The 21696-nt window shown below is 37.0% G+C and overlaps 1 protein-coding gene across 1 annotated transcript in view; it reads left to right on the forward strand.

Moving 5' to 3' along the window:
- LOC136857637 (DNA-dependent protein kinase catalytic subunit) overlaps positions 1–21696 on the forward strand; it is an 873484-nt gene that overhangs the window by 750469 nt on the left and 101319 nt on the right. Inside the window, exon 47 of the mRNA XM_067136445.2 lies at positions 9255–9455. Coding sequence (XP_066992546.2) covers positions 9255–9455 — 201 coding nt within the window. The remainder of the gene's footprint in view (positions 1–9254; positions 9456–21696) is intronic.

Below are 21696 nucleotides of genomic sequence, written 5' to 3' on the forward strand. Positions count from 1 at the left end.
AAAGTCGGTATATAGAGTTGGGGAATAAGAAACTACAGACCAAGTTATAAACAATTTTATTCACCCTGTATGAAATTGTAGTTTAAGGGAAGGCACCTAAAATTTAATTTTTAAATATTTATGTTATTGGTCCTATCGAAAAGTACCGCATAACAAGTTATAGAGAATACAATTTCCGACCATTTATGTTTTATTCAATTTCACCGTACCGACTATGATAAGAGTGGTACTTCAAAGTCGGAAGGAAACTAAATGTGAAGGCCTACAATACTGAAAGAGCATAACATTGATCAACAATAACATTACATTGACCATTGTTTGTGGTGATGTTCTTTGTCTCTTATGCTGCCGCTCAACTCGGATAGATGGGATTACTGCTGCATACCGAGTATAACAGCCTGACGGAATATTGGCGGGAAATAGCTGGGGAGTTAGAGAACTTTCTTCTTTAGCATGTCATTCCTCTGGTTCATACATTTTCTGATACCGTTCTGCTGGTACGTAACTCGCTGGTTCATCATACTATTCCAGCTATTCGATCCCTACTCTTATGTGCTGGTTTGAATGAGCAGTGTGCACTGTTAAGACAAAGGTTCACTTAGTAGTGGTGGTAGTGGTAGTAGCAGCAGCAGCAGCAGCAGCAGCAGCAGCAGCAGTAGTAGTAGTAGTAGTAGTAGTAGTAGTAGTAGTAGTAGTAGTGACTGAGCTCGGTAGCTGCAGTCGCTTAAGTGCGGCCAGTATCCAGTATTCGGGAGATAGTAGGTTCGAACCCCACTGTCGGCAGCCCTGAAAATGGTTTTCTGTGGTTTCCCATTTTCACACCAGGCAAATGCTGGGGCTGTACCTTAATTAAGGCCACGGCCGCTTCCTTCCCACTCCTAGCCCTTTCCCGTCCCATCGTCGCCAGAAGACCTATCTGTGTCGGTGCGACGTAAAGCAATTAGCAAAAAAAAAGTAGTAGTAGTATGACCTGGTCTAGAATTACAATTTAGGCATATTCCAAATTATAGCACCACAATTCACTAAGTAACTCAAAATTCAACCCTGAAAAGAGCCGTTTCTTAAAAAGGGCTTCTTCCTCCTCACTTTTATTAAATTCTACATTCATTTTATTCAAAATTAGCAGTGAAGAGGGGATTTCTCCTCTGGCTTGGAGGAAGAATTTGCCTCCAAGCCAGATAGATTTTTCCGCCGCCAGTGTAGTGAATTGAGATTTTCCGACTCATTGGGTACTCCTAGGAAACATTAGTAAAAGGGCATAGTTTTTGCCCTGGGAATCTTCACTATTCGAACCCCTCTTCCCCCGAAAAAAGACTAAGAGTGTTCACGTATCACGGCTGTCTGCAGCCTGGTCATTCCAGCTCTGGAACTTTGGACTGTTAGATCGGCAGCGTAGTATTGTTTGTTAAGAGTGAGAAAAATGTGTGGTTTTTCATTTGATCAAGTATTTCATGTGAAATCATTGCTTTTACTCCCGCCATTCCTACTGACGTCATTCTAATGACCTATGTTCATTTCAGTTGGGAAAACCATTAAGACAGTCTTTTTGAGAATGTAAAAAGGCAGATGGAGACGGAGTGTCTGCCATTATAGAGAAAACTCCAACCTGATTGTTAATTATGGTAGGCAAGCGGGCCTACCATCACAATGAAAATTCCCTAACACAGTCTTCATATGAGAAAAGACGTTTGGTGATTTATCTGTCGCATTTCTAGGATAACAGAAAGATCTATGCAATTTAATACAGTCTTGCTCACAACGTGTACTCTACCTAACCTACAATTCTGCGTACAATCTAGAATTCCGTAGCGAAGCACGGGTACATCAGCTAGTTATGGTATAAAACAGTGCTCCAACTCTGTGCCTTCCTAGTTTACTTTCATTTTCCTACTTCCTCTTCTATATTGTAAATGGAAAGTACTGATCTGGCGTTTGTTGTACTCTGAATCAAAATATCTAAGACAACTTTTACTATGATGTTTCCACAAGAGTACTTTGCACAATACTGAAGAAATGATCAACATTGCAATATGGTTTGGCCATGCATATCAAGTCTAAGCTGCTGCATCAAGGTGCTATCACCACTTCTCATTCTCTGATAAGGGACACACAGCTCTGTGGTGAGGTCAGTTGTTTGTAATGCCATGCTTTCTTTTGAGACAGCCATACAGGCACATCAGTGAGGTCACTTTGTCAGCATGAGAGACTGCAGTGGACCACTATAAATGCATGTCAACCCTACCAGTGACATCTCAGCACGTCTGCTAGAATGATGTTGATAATGATAATAGTAATAATAATAATCATCGTACTGGGCGAGTTGGCCATGCGATTAGGGGCGCGCAGCTGTGAGCTTGCATCTGGGAAATAGTGGGTTCAAACCCCACTGTCGACAGCCCTGAAGATGGTTTTCCGTGGTTTCCCATTTTCTCACCAGGCAAATGCTGGTGCTGTACCTTAATTAAGGCCACGGCCGCTTCCTTTCAATTCCTAGGCCTTTCCTTTCCAATCGTTACCATAAGACCTATCTGTGTCGGTGCAATGTAAAGCAAATAGCAAAAAATATATTTATACAAGTGACCTATCACAGCAGTAGCTGCAAACAAAGACTAAGATTGAAACTGATGATAAAAGGAAGCTTGAGAAAAGTAAAGGAAATGATACTGAACTCAGGAAGACCATTTATTTGCCTTTAAACTTACACTCCCATTGAGACTATGCAAATGGAATTTTTGAACGTTGGCAATTGCCCTATTATATTCTTCTTGTGCTTGTTTTGAAGAGTCATGTTTTTAATCACTTTAATAATGTAGGCTACAGTTCACTGTAAATGATTCATTTGACAGTCCTATTCATTGGCTGATTTTAGTATATCGTTGTAAACTATATTTCTTGTGAAATACCCTTCAGTTTCAGGGAACTGACCCTGATATGGTGTAATTATGATTTTAATTTTGACGTCCCTCGCAACTTTAACTCTACTAAATGCCACATGTAACTGACCATGACTGAAAACGAACTGAGATAGGTAAATACCTGTTTTGTCAAAACTTTATCTGTATGCTTAGTTAATGGTCATTGCGGAAGTAAGGCGTAATGGGAACTGCCTCCATTTTAATTTTGAAAAACAGATTACTGTCAGTAGACACCAAATCAGTCCTAGGTAGATTCTTGAAAGTACCTGTAATGATTTGGAATTTTGGAATTTTGTCATACATTTCTCTATCACATGCACTCTATTTACTAAACCAAAGGCATTGTGCACATTTCTTACAAGCATTACAAATGCATCAGCGTTCAATGTTAATACATGTGTAGGCATTCCTGATTGCATAATGGAGTGTAGAGGTAGATATTCTATGGGTATGCTGCTTACAAAATCTGTGTCATCATCATCATCATCATTATCATCATCATCTGACAAGAGAGTATTGACACTGTTGTATTCTTTAAAACTTCCTGGAATTAGGTGAGAAACATTTTCATTTCTTCTGTTACAGTCATCATTGAAGGGACTTATAATTGCTCTTTTTCATTTTTAATCTCATTATTTCCTAATTGCAGTAGCCATGCCATGAATTCCTTTTCAGAATATTTTGCATGCATATTTGTTTTCAAGTGCAATACTTTATTTTTTGGCAATATTTGAGTATTCTGGATACATGCCTCATACCTAAGATCTTCCACTTTTGGATACGACACGAAGAACTTGGCAAAATATGACAATCTTACCACTTTACAATGGCGAAAAATGAAAGTATCCTCCTATTCAATACATCATATATTCCGTCATTAGACGGAGTAAACAAGTTCAGACATGTTTCGGCTCGTTTGAGCCATCTTCAGTGAAAAAATTAGGGGGGTTGGAATAATTTACATATTATGAGTTGAAAAAATGCTAAAAAACATAATGAAAGCGCAAATGAAAAAACAAACAAAAGAGAGCCTAGACGGAAACAAAATAGCACAAATATACAATATTTACATCAATATGCAGAGCAAAAAACAACTTATTGCAACAAAATTCAGTGAAATAGGTGTTAATTTGAAATAATAATTGATACTAAAAACTGCGTTAACCTAAGAAACAAGGAAATGAGAAAACAAATGATGCAGATGGAAATGAATAATAGTAGCACATGGTGAGGTTGTGGACCTCATAGTTTACAAATTATTAGTTTATAAAAACGACAAACAGTTTGAAATCGCTGTCAAAATCCTAGTGGAAACCCATCACATAAAATTGGTCAGGAGGAGAGCGGGAGCAAACATATTGAGAGAAACCAAGCCTGAAAATGCATTTTTTCCATTACAGATTAGAACTTCATTGATGGTTTCCACTAGATTACTACAATTTACTATGCATCTGTCTTCTACCTAACACAGCTTCTCATATTTTTATATGCGGCCCTTCCGACCCCTCTATAATAAGGCAAAACACCAGCCAACATTATGAAACAATAATGAAGAAAGGGACCGCTAGATTGAGAAGATATTAAGAATGCTGCTATTTCTGAAGCCTTAAATTTAAGGTGTTTTTTCTCCTTATCACAGGCTTTTCGCCTGCAGGTTAATTCAGGCTTGGTTTCTCTCAATATGTTTGCTCCCGCTCTCCTCCTGACCAATTTTATGTGATGGGTTTCCACTAGGATTTTGACAGCGATTTCAAACTGTTTGTCGTTTTTATAAACTAATAATTTGTAAACTATGAGGTCCACAACCTCACCATGTGCTACTATTATTCATTTCCATCTGCATCATTTGTTTTCTCATTCCCTTGTTTCTTAGGTTAACGCAGTTTTTAGTATCAATTATTATTTCAAATTAACACCTATTTCACTGAATTTTGTTGCAATAAGTTGTTTTTTGCTCTGCATATTGATGTAAATATTGTATATTTGTGCTATTTTGTTTCCATCTAGGCTCTCTTTTGTTTGTTTTTTCATTTGCGCTTTCATTATGTTTTTTAGCATTTTTTCAACTCATAATATGTAAATTATTCCAACCCCCCTAATTTTTTCACTGAAGATGGCTCAAACGAGCCGAAACATGTCTGAACTTGTTTACTCCGTCTAATGACGGAATATATGATGTATTGAATAGGAGGATACTTTCATTTTTCGCCATTGTAAAGTGAAAACCGTCAATACGGAATGATTCTAATATCTTGTAATCTTACCACTCATTTCTTTTTCACACCTCATAATGTCCTTTAGTAGGCAATCAATGAAATTCACTGCTAATGCAGGAATCATTGAATCTTCATCAATAATAATAATAATAATAATAATAATAATAATAATAATAATAATAATGGCTGATTTCACAAAACACCTGCTTCTGAGCTGTTCCATTTAATACACAAAACTGAACTTTCTCTTACTGGACTAGGCAAACTAAAAGTTTTGTGAATTGTCTTACCATCTGGTAATAACAAAGCTGCAATTCATGTCGATGCAGCAGCGATTGCAATCTCACCTCTGCTTCTAATCATGTACACTAAACTTGAATTTAAAAAATGTCTTCCCACAGCCTCCTGGAGCTTCAAAAGAAAAGATGTTCTGACTTGATTTCACAGAGCCAGAACAGAAAGATCTATATGGATAACTTTCACAGAACCCTCTGTTGGGCTGGCATAGAAAGATCAGGTAGACAACTTCAGCTTTCATAGAGCCATCTCCAGCGAATACAGCTAACTTCAACAACCTATGTGTCGTATTATTTGAATAAATGACTATTTTATTCAAATAAAGGACTTAGTGAAATAAATAATTTTTTTTTTTTTAGTAATTCTGAAATGCGGACATTTCTTTGTATGTATAACATATAGGCATTAATATTGCGGTTTTCTCACACAATATTGTGTTACACGTTCATATTATGTATATAGAATATACAAAAATAAATAAATGATGAGCCCACTGTCACACTGGGGCAGAACACTGGAATTTGACGATTTGAAAGGACTAAAGACATTGAATAAAATAAATAGCTGATGAGCCCAATTTTACACAGTGGAGGAACACTGGTAATTTTACAATTGAAAAGGTCTAAAGAGCTTAAGTACTTAAATATTTCAACTGGTGAAATTAAATTATGGTTGCCTTCTGGAAACTCAATTTTTGAAATAAATGAAAAAAAATCATATCAAATCTGTACCCACAGTATAGGCTCCTGGCACTTATGATACACAGGTAAAATCACTAAATAGCTTAGGAATAAATTTCAGTACTTGAACTGCAAGATATTGAAATATGTTGATTGTTTCTAGTGTCATACATTGTTAGTTTCATGTCTGTAGTGATAGTTCGACAGTTTACAATTATAGGGTTGCGAGTCTCCACCGAATCAATGCTTGATATAATATTTAAGAATGTATTTTTAAATTTAATCCATGTACTTGTAATTATAACAAGTATTCATTAGGTGGACACTCCCAGCCCTATAATTGTATTTTTACGTGAACGATGGGTGGATGATATCCTGCAATAAATAACGTTTTTCATAGCAAAATTGCAAAAAGAATGGTGGATTAAATATAAATTTGCCAAAAAATCTTGAATAATGTAAGTACAGTAAAACCTGTCTTAACGGACACCTCTCACCGGCGGACACCCCTCATTGGCGGACGATTTTCTAGGTCCGTAATTAAATGCCATGTTGTGTTTGAGTAATTTACCCCTCTTATACGGACACCCTTTATTACGGACACGGGCACACCATAGCCACGAGAAACTCCAATTAAACCTCTCTTAACGGACACATTCTTTTTCAAAAAAATCGGTATTGGTGTCCTGTACAGTATGTATTCGCTTACGTTTTGCACAGGCGGTACTTCCAAGAATCACAGACATCGTAACTTTTGATCCAGGCTGTACACATTCTTGGAAGGCAACATTAAGCTACGCTATCACTTCCGGAAGTTGTGTGATCTGACATGCTCGACAGCGCTGGAATTCGTACCTTCACTGTCAGGTTACTTTTCATTGACTCGTGGGCTTTTGACGTGTTCAATTTTACGTTAGTAAGTTGGTGTAAACATGGCTCCGAGGAAGTTTTTAACTTTAAAAGAAAAGGTAGGCATAATAGACTATCACAAACGTGAGAAGTGTGGTGTGCATAAACTGTCCGAAGTGTTTAAGATTGGAAAGACACAGGCAGCTGAAATTGTGAAAAAGCAAGAGGAACTAGTGGAAGAATGGCATTTAAATGGCAACGAACACTGCATAAAACTGTTTCAAAGTGGTAGTTGAGCTCTCATTGACAAGGCAACGCTAGAGTGGTTCGCTAAAGTAAGAAATCAGAATGTCCCTGTGTCAGGACCAATGATACAAGCAAAAGCGTTAGAATTCGCGACAGAATTAGGTATTGGAGATTTCAAAGCCTCGAATGGCTGGCTAGAAAGATTCAGAAAGCGACATGGTATCAACTTCAGAGTGATTTGCGGAGAATTATCCAGTGTTAATATGGAGATTGTTGACAACTGGCAAGGAAAAATACCTTCAATCGCTTGGGAAAACATTTTGAATGCCGTTGAAACTGGATTATTTTTCCGTGCTTTACCCGATACAACTTTGTGTTTCAAAGGAAATCGTTGTACTGGTGGAAAAGTTGCGAAAGAACGTCTAACGGTCTTGTTATGTGCAAGTATGAGTGGAGAACGGGAGGAGCCCCTTGTGATAGGAAAAGCTGCAAAACCAAGGTGTTTTAAAAATATGGACGTTACGAAGTTTGGCATTCAATGGAAAGTGAATAGGAAAGCATGGATGACCGCCGGGAGCGAAAAGTGTTATTATCGCATCCGGATAAAATTAAGTTGCAAAATGTGAAGATCGTCTTTCTCCCACCAAATGTAACATCAGTTTCTCAGCCGCTTGACCAAGGAGTGATCCAGAACTTCAAGGTTATGTACAGACAGTTAGTGATGAAGCACATAGTATCAGAACTTAACGGGAATGAAGTAACCCTTCAAACACTGACAAAGGGGCTGAATGTTCTCCAAGCAATTTCATTGATAACCAATATATGGAAAAACGTCACGGCCTCAACAATTCGTGACTGCTTTCTGAAAGCTGGGTTTCCCGCTAGTGGTGGACATCCCGAAACAGAATCAGATACCCTTCCTGACAGCATGGAAACAACACAAGAGTTGATTAATGCAGCAGGTTACAATGTACAAGTGAACACCTATATTAAAATTGATTCAGATATTCCAACAGAGTGTGAGAGTGGAGACATGAAAACGATTCTTCAGTCAATCCAAGGGAAGAAAGACAAAAATGAAGATTCTGACGAAAGCGGGAATGAAGGTGATGCTAATGACTTTGAAGAAAATACGGAAATGAATGTGCTGCCAATAACCTCATACAGTGAGGCTCTCGGGTTTGTTAAGCGACTGAAAGAATTCTATTATAAACAAAACCATGAAAAAGGTGTAAATTTGACCCAGGATTTAATTGCACATAGTGAAAACATCATTGTTAAACCGAAATGGACAAAACAAACGAACATTAAGGATTTTTTCAAGTGCTAATGTTTTACTGTACTGTGCTAGAGATTGCTACATCTACATACTAATTTGAAGTTTCAAAAACTCATACCTGCTTCTTAATTTTAACATGGTGTACGGTAATGTGTACAGTGTGCTCAATAGAGGTTTCCATAGAAGTGTTTTTGTCTCTTTAATACAGTGCATCGCAGCTGCAGCAGCCCATCTACAACTTTCTCATGTGAGTACAGTGCAGTATATTGTACAATACTGTATACAATTAAAGGTACATTTGCGAGAATTGTTAACACATACATTACATGGGTTATTGTGTTCCAACTTACGTTTAATGGCACTGGTTTCATAACCTCTCGCGGGCGGACACCCCTTCATAACGGACATTTTTTTTTGGTCCCAGAGGTGTCCGTTATAGGGAGGTTTTACTGTATTCGTGAAGGAATTGTAAAATGACGTAATATTCGCAGTAAAACATTTGCAAATTGTGCAATATACATTAAAAACATGTATATAGCACCTACCTTACAATATTCAAAAATTTGTGAAACTAAGAGGTTCGGCCTATCCTTGTGTTCTTAGTTTTGTTTGTGCTTTCTCCTCTTCTTCATCTTTGTCTTTCTTATTTTATTGATCCAGTAGTTTGCCCTATTCGATCCTTTGGCGCAGCAGGTGCCTGCTATATTGTCTTATAATTACCAGCAGATTATTTTGTAATAATTCTCTATATTTGTCATCAACTCTATTTTAGGTTGTTTTGATGAACTCCATTCGTCATCCTATACGAATCACTATCCTTGGGAATGATGCTAAAGAACACCGGTACTTGGTAAAGTTTGGTGAGGATCTCCGCCAGGATCAAAGAATTGAACAGATGTTTGGTCTAATGAATAAAATTCTTAAGCAAGATCCAGCATGTTTCCACAGAAAACTGCAGATTATCACTTATCAGGTAACACTGACAAAGATTTCTTACATTTTATGATTTCTTCATAAGAACTTTATAAAATTATATTTAAATTTGTAGAAAATTAAGATCATATTATTATGTGGAGATTTTTCTGGAGGAGTGCTCAATCACAAGTTGGATTAAAATAAGATATGTGTTCTCAATACTTTGATATTCTCGATATCATGCAATAGTACCACAGATATTTGCTATACTGTGTGTTTGAGTCACCAGTCCATAGACAGGTTTGATGCAACCCTCCATGCCGCCCTATCCTGTGCTAACCTTTTCATTTCTACGTAATTACTACATCCTACATCTGCTCTAATCTGCTTATCATATTCATACCTTGGTCTACCTCTACCGTTCTTACTGCCTACACTTCCCTCAAAAATCAACCGAACAGGTCCTGGGTGTCTTAATATTTATCCTTTCATTCTATTTCTTCTTCTCCTTAAATTGAGCTAAATCAATCTCCTTTCACCATTTCAATTCAGTATCTCTTCATTCATGATTATATCTACCCATCTCATTTTCAACATTCTTCTGTAACACCACATTTCAAAAGTTTCTGTTCTCTTTCTGAGCTAGTAATTGTCCCCATACTTCACTTCCAAACAATGCAATGCTCCATACAAAAGTTTTCAAAATAATGTTTCTAATTCCCATATCAAATGTTCGAATTGAGTAGATTTCTTTCCTTCAGAAAGGCCTACCTTGCTATTCTATGTTTATAGAATACTAAAATGTTTAATTAATGTTGTCAACTTGCCAGAAGTAGCAGATTTTAAATTGGTCACAGGAGCACATCTCGGTGTTTCAAAATAGCACATTCGTGGTGTGGGATTACTATAGTTATGTCCAAGTTTGTAAGCCATGGGCAACAGTTGAGTGGCCTAAAATGTGGTCCTTAAAGTCGGGATACCGGTTGCTATCGAGCAGGAGAGGGCATCTCGAATGTATTCTGAGTCATGGTCTTCCTTGTGCTCAGGCAGCTAAGACTCTACCATCCGCTGGTGGACTCTAACCTGCTGGAGGAGAGATCCTATTGGTACTATTTGTAAATAAAGGGTAGCATCTTGCTTCACAGAATATTCACTGAGCATGCTCAGAACATTTTAAGTAAGCCTCAGACCAATGGCAGTAACAGAGTCCCACTCCCATTTGACAGCCGAAGGACTCCTTGGAAACAAATTGGCGAACAAAATTAATTTGATGGGGAGCTATCAATATTAATGGGTCTTATGGAAAGAAAGAAAGAAAGAAAGAAAGAAAGAAGAAGTCAACAAAGAGGATGCATCTGGCTATGTTAGGAATTAATGATATTCGGGTAAGGGGAGATAACGAGGAAGAGGTAGAATGTTACAAAAATACCTATACATGCCCTTCCATTTTTCACTAAAATTTGTATGACTGCCAATTATGCTTGTGCTAGTATGGAATACTAGTATTTGTTACTAGTTACAAATACATTGTTCAAGCATAAGGCTAATCACCGCTACAGATGGGAGGGTAGGGGTTCCTGATCCATAATAGAATATATCATAACCGACTCGAATTCGGGAAATCTGTTAGGAATGTGCAGGTTTTCTAGGGATTTTGTGATGATACAGACCACTAACTGACCTGTAGTAAACTAAATATCTCTAGATCTAGATCAGGAATTGTGACAGTAAGATAATCATTGCTGGATGCAATTAATATGCAGTACAGTAACATTGAAGATGAAATATGTTTCATGCAACAATGTTGGTCCCCTCACTTGAAAGGACAAATTTTTTTATAATTTGTTTTTCGTTGCACCGACACAGATAGGTCTTATGGCGACAGCGGGATAGGAAAGGCCTAGGAGTGGGAAGGAAGCGGGCATGGCCTTAATTAAGGTACAGTACCAGCATTTGCCTGGTGTGAAAAATGTAAAACCATTGAAAATCATCTTCAGGGCTGCCAACAGTGGGGTTTGGAAAGAACAAGTTTTCTCAGTTTGAGTGCTCTCCTTGCTGCTACAGACAAACTGCTGTAACTTTCAAATAGAAGAATCCTGAATCTACAGTAGAAGAGATAAGCTTGTAACACCATTTTAATATGTTCTGTATTCAAATCTTTTGTAAAATTATAGGTTACCCTTATATACTTTGTGACGTGTTGATGATTAATTAACTAATAAATTAATTGATTAATTGTGGACACCAAACATAAATTCACTGAAAATCAATGTAACGTGCAAGAAGCTACCCATGACTTACTCAAAATCAATAAGATCTTTGTATGATTGCCAACTTGCTGATCAAACTATATAATGTTAACCCATAAATAATTTGGATAAGGATTTAATTAAAGTTGAATGTAAATACAAGATGAAGATTTAAAAGTAAATTCAAATTTTTAAAAAAATTACAAAAGATGCTTTCTTCTTCTTCTTCTTCTTCTTCTTCTTCTTCGTCTTCTTCTTCTTCTCCAAACGGAGGTAGGCGATCCACACGGCCAGCTCTGATCTTGACGTTGCAGCCATGCCATGTGAATCTATTGGAATATATCTCAGGATCTTTAATGCAGTGGTTTCCTGTTGCCTTCTGCATCCTAATGCCATTGACCAAACTGCTTCCTCCGCCTTTGGGAACAATTTCTTGTCCCCAGGATAATAGAGTGCCCTTACCCGTGCCCGCTCCTCCACTCTCAAAGAGACTGTTGGCACTTGGTATAGGGGATCTCCTTATACCGGGAGATAATCGGTCCCTTCATTCGTTAGCTGCCTGGATATAAAATATTATTTTTATATGCAGTTGTTGCCCCCTCTCTACCATGGGGAGGTGAATGTCAGGATTTCACCGTCATTGAAACAAGGACCAAATGGCATTTTCTTGTTTCTCTGGTTCTTTAGAGAGGGGGAAATAAAGATGCTTGGTAAATTGAAATTAGGTTTGGTTATTAATTAATTGGGAGTTAAAGGTTAAGGTTATTCTCCCAAAATGAAAACAATTAGATTCAGATAAATACTTAAACGAATAATTCTCAATAATGTCATGAAAGATAATTCTCAATAAGTCGAGAATACAGAACGTTTTAAAAGAAATATTAAATGAGGGAATGATTAGGCATAAAAATGTAAGATAGAAGCTGTCACATCAGATCTTGAATAAATGAGGAAAATAGTTTAAGATTGGAGAATCAGTTGTTCACAAGAACATACAAATAAGAAATAAATCCCAATGTGAAAGGATATCGAAGATCTCACAGCAAATAAGATAAATTAAATCCAACACAGTCGGCACACATAGCTGATAAACATACGTCACGGTCAAGTGCAAATCAAACGTTTCTCTTTTTCATCTCAACAGAATTAATACTTCAATTATTCCAATAAATGTCGCTAAGGGTGACCCAGAATAAAATCATTAAAGGAACAGCTGAATAGACAGAAAACTGGGAACAATTGAGAATTATTGCAGTTAATTATTTACCGAGTCATTTAATCTTTTAGCTGTGCAATAGTTCAGTTAACCTTTTAAACAAGTTCACATCTTTAAAATAAGAACCAAATTGGTCTGTTCGTTAAGAGACCAATCTCGATGGTAATAAGTCTTATTAAAGATATTAATGTAACGTTTAAAATACAGAATTATGTAGTATACAATAAGGATGTTGAGTGATACATCTCTACTCATAAGAAATAAGGATTGATCACAGGAACGTCAGCCAAAAATTAATAGTTGAAGTGTTGTAGGAAAAAAGTTCAACCTACGTAAGGACGAGCCTTGTAATGAAACCAGAGACAGGAAGGCAACTTACCAAGGAGCCATTATATTTGATATGAAGAAAATAATGTCAGATGGAATAAGAATACACTCAAAATTTCGTAGAGGAGACCAGATACATACATCCAATAGACCCAAAAATGTCAAATCTGGGGCAAAAGCCCCTATATAAAAATGATGTTACATAGCGTGTCTGTAAAGGAGACTGCCGTAATCCATACTAGCCTATAAGGACCAGTAACACACAGCAAGGCCTCCACACAATTACAACTGCGAGTCAAAGACTCACCTCAAAGCTGACCACAAATAAACAGGAAAACTGAAACAATAAGATAAGAAGGCTTACAGACATGGTTAATGGGAAAATGCCAAACCAAATAATAATAATAATAATAATAATAATAATAATAATAATAATAATAATAATATCACAAAAAATCCAAACCAACTAGATTAAATGATAAAGATCACACAATATTTTTTTTTCTTTCTTTCCTGTAAGATAATCTGACTTCATACACAAAATAATAATGTTACAACTTGCTGAAAATAGTTTAGTAAATATTTCTTAAAATTTTCATTTCATATTGCTTTGGAGCCAGCAAAACTGCCGGCTATGTGATGCTTGTATGGCAGCATTCATGATACTCATCATTTTCCAGCTCTAGTTCCCGGGGTGTTGTGCACAACCGCTTGCCACTCCTTCCTACCAAAGTATAGTTTCTGTTACTCTGTGACCTCCCACTTGACTTTCTTCTTGCTGACCTTCGATTTCACTGTGTCTATCCATTGATTTATTGGCCTCCCTACTGGCCTCTCCCCTTTCACTTCTCTATCAAAACAATTCCTTGCTGTTCTCGTTCTGTCCATCCTCATTAATTTGTCCATCTTTCTAAAAGTTCGGTAACATGTATTTTGATGCTGGCCTCCTTCCTGTTAGCTTAATTTCTAATCTTGTCTTTCCTGGTCTTTTGGTTCATTGTTCTGATGAATTTCATTTCTGTTGACTGGATTTTACTAATAGCCTTGTTATGTAAAGTACATGTTTCTGGTCCATAGGTGAGAATTGGAATAAAGTAGGTATGAAACATGGTCAGTTTTTCTTTCTGGGTTATTTGATCTATCATCCCAGAGTAGATTTCTCTCTTGAAAATAAAATTGAGAAGCTTTCCGAGTTCTATTAATAAATAATATTGTATTTAGAAATTTATTGTGTTATCTTCATGTTTGTGGATTACTGTAGTCACGTCCTAGTTCGTGAACCATGGGCAACGGCTGAGTGGCCTAGTAAGTGGTCCTGAGAGTCGGGATACCAGTTGCTATGGAATGGGAGTGGGCATCTCGGACATATTCTGAGTCGTGGCCCTCCTTGTGCTCAGGTGGCTAGGACTATACAATCCACCGGTGGTCCATAACCCGTTAGAGGAGAGATCCTCACTTGGACTATGTGCAAGTAGGGCAGCATCCTGCTTCATGAATTTACCGAGCTCAGAACACTTTAAGCAAGCCTCGGACCTATGGGAGTAATGGAGTCCCACTCCCATTTGACAGGCGAGGGACTCCTTGGAAACAACTTGTTGAAGGAAATGGAATTCGATGGGGAGCTATCAATATTAATGGGGCTTATGGAAGAAAGAAGGTAGAACTGGCTGAGTCAGCAAAGATGATGCATCTGGATGTGCTAGGAGTAAGTGATATTCGGGTAAGGGGAGATAACGAGGAAGAGATAGGAGATTATAAAGTGTACTTGACGGGTGTTAAAAAGGGAAGGGCAGAGTCTGGGGTAGGGCTCTTTATCAGGAATACCATTGCACGCAACATAGTTTCTGTTAGGCACGTAAATGAGCGAATGATGTGGCTAGGTTTGTCAGTGGGAGGAATTAGGACAAGAATTGTGTCCGTATATTCACCATGCGAGGGTTCAGATGAGGATGAAGTTGACAAGTTTTATGAAGCATTGAGTGACATCGTGGTCAGGGTCAACAGCAAGGATAGAATAGTGCTAATGGGCGATTTCAATGCGAGAGTTGGGAATAGAACTGAAGGATACGAAAGGGTGATTGGTAAATGTGGGTAAGATATGGAAGCTAATGGGAATGGGAAGCGTCTGCTGGACTTTTGTGCTAGTATGGGTTTAGCTGTTACGAATACATTCTTCAAGAATAAGGCTATTCACCGCTACACATGGGAGGCTAGGGGTACCAGATCCATAATAGACTATATCTTAACAGACTTTGAATTCAGGAAATCTTTTAGGAATGTACGAGTTTTTCGGGGATTTTTCGATGATACAGACCACTATCTGATCTGTAGTGAACTAAGTATCTCTAGGCCTAGGGTAGAGAAAGTGAAATCTGTCTGCAAACGAATAAGGGTAGAAAGTCTCCAGGAAGAGGAAATTAGACAGAAGTACATGGATATGATTAGTGAGAAGTTTCGAACAGTAGATAGTAAGCAGGTTCAGGATATAGAAAGTGAATGGGTGGCATACAGGGATGCTGTAATAGAAACAGCAAGGGAATGCCTAGGAACAACTGTGTGTAAAGATGGGAAAAGGCGAACATCTTGGTGGAATGATGAAGTAAAAAGAAGGCTTATCAGAAATGGCTCCAAACAAGGGCTAATGCAGACAGGGAATTGTACATAGATGAAAGAAACAGAGCGAAACAAATAGTTGTTGAATCCAAAAAGAAGTCATGGGAAGATTTTGGTAATAACCTGGAAAGGCTAGGTGAAGCAGCAGGGAAACCTTTCTGGACAGTAATAAAGAATCTTAGGAAGGGAGGGAAAAAGGAAATGAACAGTGTTTTGAGTAATTCAGGTGAACTCATAATAGATCCCAGGGAATCACTGGAGAGGTGGAGGGAATATTTTGAACATCTTCTCAATGTAAAAGGAAATCATCATGGTGGTGTTGCAAACAGCCAAGCTCATGGGGAGGAGGAAAAGGATGTTGGTGAAATTATGCTTGAGGAAGTGCAAAGGATAGTAAATAAACTCCATTTTCATAAGGCAGCAGGAATAGATGAAATTAGACCCGAAATGGTGAAGTATAGTGGGAAGGCAGAGATGAAATGGCTTTATAGAGTAGTAAAATTAACGTGGAGTGTTGGTAAGGTACCTTCATATTGGACAAAAGCAGTAATTGCACCTATCTATAAGCAAGGGAACAGGAAGGATTGCAACAACTATCGAGGTATCTCATTGATTAGTATACCAGGCAAAGTATTCACTGGCATCCTGGAAGGGAGGGTGCGATCAGTCGTTGAGAGGAAGTTGGATGAAAACCAGTGTGGTTTCAGACCACAGAGAGGCTCTCAGGATGAGATTTTCAGTATGCGCCAGGTAATTGAAAAATGCTACGAGAGGAATAGGCAGTTGTGTTTATGTTTCGTAAATCTAGAGAAAGCATATGACAAGGTACCGAGGGAAAAGATGTTCGCCATACTGGGGGATTATGGAATTAAAGGTAGATTATTAAAATCAATAAAAGGCATTTATGTTGGCAATTGGGCTTCAGTGAGAATTGATGGTAGAATGAGTTCTTGGTTCAGGGTACTTACAGGAGTTAGACAAGGCTGTAATCTTTCACCTTTGCTGTTCGTAGTTTACATGGATCATCTGCTGAAAGGTATAAAATGGCAGGGAGGGATTCAGTTAGGTGGAAATGTAGTAAGGAGTTTGGCCTATGCTGATGACATGGTCTTAATGGCAGACTGTACCGAAAGCCTGCAGTCTAATATCTTGGAACTTGAAAATAGGTGCAATGAGTATGATATGAAAATTAGCCTCTGGAAGACTAAATTGATGTCAGTAGGTAAGAAATTAACAGAATTGAATGTCAGATTGGTGATACAAAGCTAGAACAGGTCGATAATTTCAAGTATTTAGGTTGTGTGTTCTCCCAGGATGGTAATATAATAAGTGAGATTGAATCAAGGTGTAGTAAAGCTAATGCAGTGAGCTCGCAGTTGCGATCAGCAGTATTCTGTAAGAAAGAAGTCAGCTCCCAGACGAAACTATCTTTACATCGGTCTGTTTTCAGACCAACTTTGCTTTTCGGGAGTGAAAGCTGGGTGGACTCGGGATATCTTATTCATAAGTTAGAAGTAACAGACATGTAAGTAGCAAGAATGATTGCTGGTACAAACAGGTGGGAACAATGGCAGGAGGGTACTCAGAATGAGGAGATAAAGGCTAATTTAGGAATGAACTCGATGGATGAAGCTGTACGCATAAACCGGCTTCGGTGGTGGGGTCATCTGAGGCGAATGGAGGAGGATAGGTTACCTAGGAGAATAATGGACTCTGTTATGGAGGGTAAGAGAAGTAGAGGGGGACCAAGACGACGATGGTTAGACTCGGTTTCTAACGATTTAAAGATAAGAGGTATAGAACTAAATGAGGCCACAACACTAGTTGCAAATCGAGGATCGTGGCGACATTTAGTAAATTCTCAGAGGCTTGCAGACTGAACGCTGAAAGGCATAACACTCTATAATGATAATGTATGTATGTATGTATGTATGTATGTATGTATGTATGTATGTATGTATGTATGTATGTATGTATGTATGTATGTATGTATCTTTTGAAATGATACTTCCAGGATATTTGAAGTTAGAGATAGATTGTAAAGGAGTTCTTCCAGGAAAATGTTTGAATCTGTGCCTTTCGTGTTGATAGTCATTTCAACAGGTTTTTTTTACTGATGTTTATTCCATATTCTTTAAACTTGTAATTCCAAAGATTTATTTTTCTCCTGTACTTCTGCTTAATTATCTCCCTAGATCAGGATGATGATTTGTGAAATAACACTGTATCTTCTTATAGCAGTATTATGCAAGAAAAGATACAAAAAATTCATTGTCAATTATGATGAAATCACTATATACCTGAAAGATCTATTATCTCCCCTTTCAAACGCTTACGATTATTGGAAAACAAATATAAAGTTTTCAAAGCTGTGAAAACAGACTGTGAAATATTTATGTATACCACTAGCATTGGTAAGCACTGTAGGGCTTATTGTGATGGTAAAATAAGTAGGCTTGACCTATGAAGGTGAGAATACTTGTATTTTTCAACAAAAACTTATGACATTATTCGTTTCTGTTCATTTGATTTTTCCATTTATCCTTTTTTAACCCATTTTTTACCACTGTTGTATTTTTAGGATTTCAAATTTAAATATTTTTAAAAATAAGTGCATATAGTTTTAAATGTATTTTCCTACTTTTCATATATTTAGAACCTATTTAATGAAAATAATCAATAAATAACATTCATTTTGCATATTTTCAATTTTTCATGTATTTATTAAAACTGCATAAAACAAATGTTGATACACAATTTTGGAAAATATACAAAATAAATACTTAAATGTGTTTCAAAATTTTTCATTGTATTTACAGACCAAATAAATACTTCTTTTATATAAACATAAAATTTTTGCTTTGAAACTAAAATTGTAGCAAGTGCAAGCGCAGGTTAAATATTGTCGTCCTATAAATATGACAGTGGTATCTAGTGGGTTGTCCGATTCCAGTGAGTCACCACTACTCCACTGCATGTCGCTGATTGTCTCTGCTTCTCTAGCATTTGTCTTCTCTTCGGTGTGAGTTTGGCTACGGTGAATGATTGTTCTCTGTCAACTCCCCCCCCCCCCCTCCCTTTGGCTGGGTCACATTAAACTTGCACATATAAAACAAAGTAATAATGTAGTAATACAAAATAACAAACCTGAAGGAACATACGTCAGCTGATGACACACCATGAAAAACATTTCAAATTTCAAAAACATGCACATGGCTAGAAACAAAGATACGCAGGATTACCAACATGATAACTAGAGAAAGGATATAGGAAGGAGGCCGGGAAATCCTACAGAGGACATGGTCTTACGTGACGTTATAGGGGAAAAAGACGTGAGAGCATTTACCCTTCAGTCAAGTTTACTAATAATTAAGAAAATTTAACAAGTTAATATAACAGTAATTAAAAGGATAACATTAACAAAGAAACAAGATGAAACAAACCATGAGATTTGTGTCGATGGTTCTTCAGAAAATCAAATTTGCGATAAAATATTTTAACTACTTTTAAGAAGGTGAGCATAACTTCGACAATGAAATTCACAAGGGAAATTTAACAGGGAATATAAACATAATTACAACCATCTTACAAGGCAAATAGAAAAAGAGTTTACAAATTATTACCAATAGTTTACAAAGAAAATATCAACAGAATTTGAAATTTAATGCGGAGGCCTTTAGAGTTGCTTCCTCTCCTAATACGCATCAGCGAGAGATGCATAGTTCCACAGGCTTACCCTAAATTGGTACTGCACTACGGAAGGCAACCCGGATGAAAAATTAAATTTTACATTACACGAAAGGTTAATAAAAGGGTATTGCCTCCATAACAAAGGATATGCCTAGCTGACGAGCTAGGGCATTACAGAACAAAACAGTGAAAACCAGGGTCTAAGGTAAACTCCGAAACAAATGAATTTACCTGTTATTTTAACATTCGAGAAAAGTAAACATGCTTACCCCGAGGTGACAGGAGCCGCTGAGTGGATCACCTTCAAGGTGCATCCGACCGTGAAGACGTACGAAATAAAGACGCGGACCAGAGCCCTGCTCCTACCAAGGAGCCAAAGGCCGGAAATTGAGAAACACTCAAACAGCCAATCAGGGAAGCTACCTATGGTTCGATCCGAAATTTTCACCAATAAAAATGATAGTTATTTTGGCCAGTAAGATTACAGCACCATATATGGTAAACATATTGTGAAACTCAGCAATTTCGTGATCGAAGCCTCCATGTGGCAAATACAGGGTGATACAAAAGATGGGTTACAACAAGCACACTACTGGAAATCTCCAATACCAAAATACATTTTCTCCCAACACTCATAATGATTAAATAAATATTTAAATTCACAACAAATAAAACAAATATTTCATCAACTTCTTCGCAAATGTCTTAATTCTTGCGATGGCAATTTTACCAAAAATTTACATAAATGCACAAACAAAAAACAAAACAAAAAAACATTTAATTGACTTCTTCAAAAATGTCTGAGAGTTCCTTAGTTCTTTTTCTTAAGGAAAATTTCACAATTTTTTTTTTGCATAATGACAAGAATTAAATGATTCCATCCACGTTATGAACTTCTCTCGCCACCGGCGACATCTTCCAATGGCAAGTAACTATTCTCATTTTGGTTCCATATTGAAGTTGACATATGTCTCAAATATTATTACAATATTATAAGTCCACCTGTTCAATACAATACAATATGATCCAACTACGGGAATTGAAGTAACATCCCCCTTTGATGATTGTGTTTACATTCAACGCCATCACAGTCTTAATGATATTATAAAAAAAAAAAAAGATCCATTTTAGTTTTGAACTCTCAAAATTCATGTTTAACCACGTTTTAATCTTCAAAAACAGTTAATTTACTTCTTTTTTTTTTTAACATACTTTGGTGCATTATCGTTGTTTTAGATGTTATTGTATAATGTTTTACGAAATCATTTTTCAACATTTTAACCTATAATTTATAAGATTAGAATGACTCCATATGTATTATTTTTAAGATTGATATAGGCTGATGATGCCCGTAAGGAGGGTGAAACATGTACCATTGACTTTTATGTATTATGTTAAAAAAATTTGACCATTTGAAATAGTGGATCATATTGTATTGTATTGAACAGGTGGACTTATAATATTGTAATAATATTTGAGACATACATCTTCCAGTGAGTCGCCACTACTCCACTGCAGGTCGCCGATTGTCTCTGCTTCTCTAGCATTTGTCTTCTCTTCGGTGTGAGTTTGGCTACTGTGCATGATTGTTCTCCGTTCTGTTGTAAACATTGTAATGGTTTTTAGCTGGCGTATTGAGTTTACAAAATAATTGTTTCACCTCATTTAACTATTGATGAGATATGTAGTGCATTACTACAGCTAGAAAATGAAGAGGACAATGTGTTATCAGCAAGTGGTGTTGTGCTACCACCAGACAATTTTGACTATGTAACTGATCCGGAAATTATTGACAATGGTGACACCGAGAACCCCCAGATGTCTTAAGTAGCAGGTAATTTAGAGTTACACATTCGAACATTTAAGGATGTTCAGGGCTATGGAACAAATGATAAAGACATAGAAATTGATCCATGTGAATGTAGCAGTTACTGTGCAGATAATACCTCAGTCAATCAATCTCTCAGCACTAATTTGAAACAAACATCTAGGTATGCCCCCAAAAGAAAGAGACACTACAGCTAGAAAGGATAAACCTGAAAAACGAAAATGGATACATTCAGAACCTGAATATGACGTGCTTGATAAGAGCAATCATGCTGAAACATGTGCAGCACAAGTGAAAGCTTTGTTTGATGGTGAATTGCCCATTTCTATATTTGAATTTTTTTTTTCCACATTGAATGAATGAAATTTAAACAGAA

This window comes from Anabrus simplex, chromosome 1, assembly GCF_040414725.1.
Source record: "Anabrus simplex isolate iqAnaSimp1 chromosome 1, ASM4041472v1, whole genome shotgun sequence".
In the NCBI taxonomy this organism is placed as follows: Eukaryota; Metazoa; Arthropoda; class Insecta; order Orthoptera; family Tettigoniidae; genus Anabrus; species Anabrus simplex.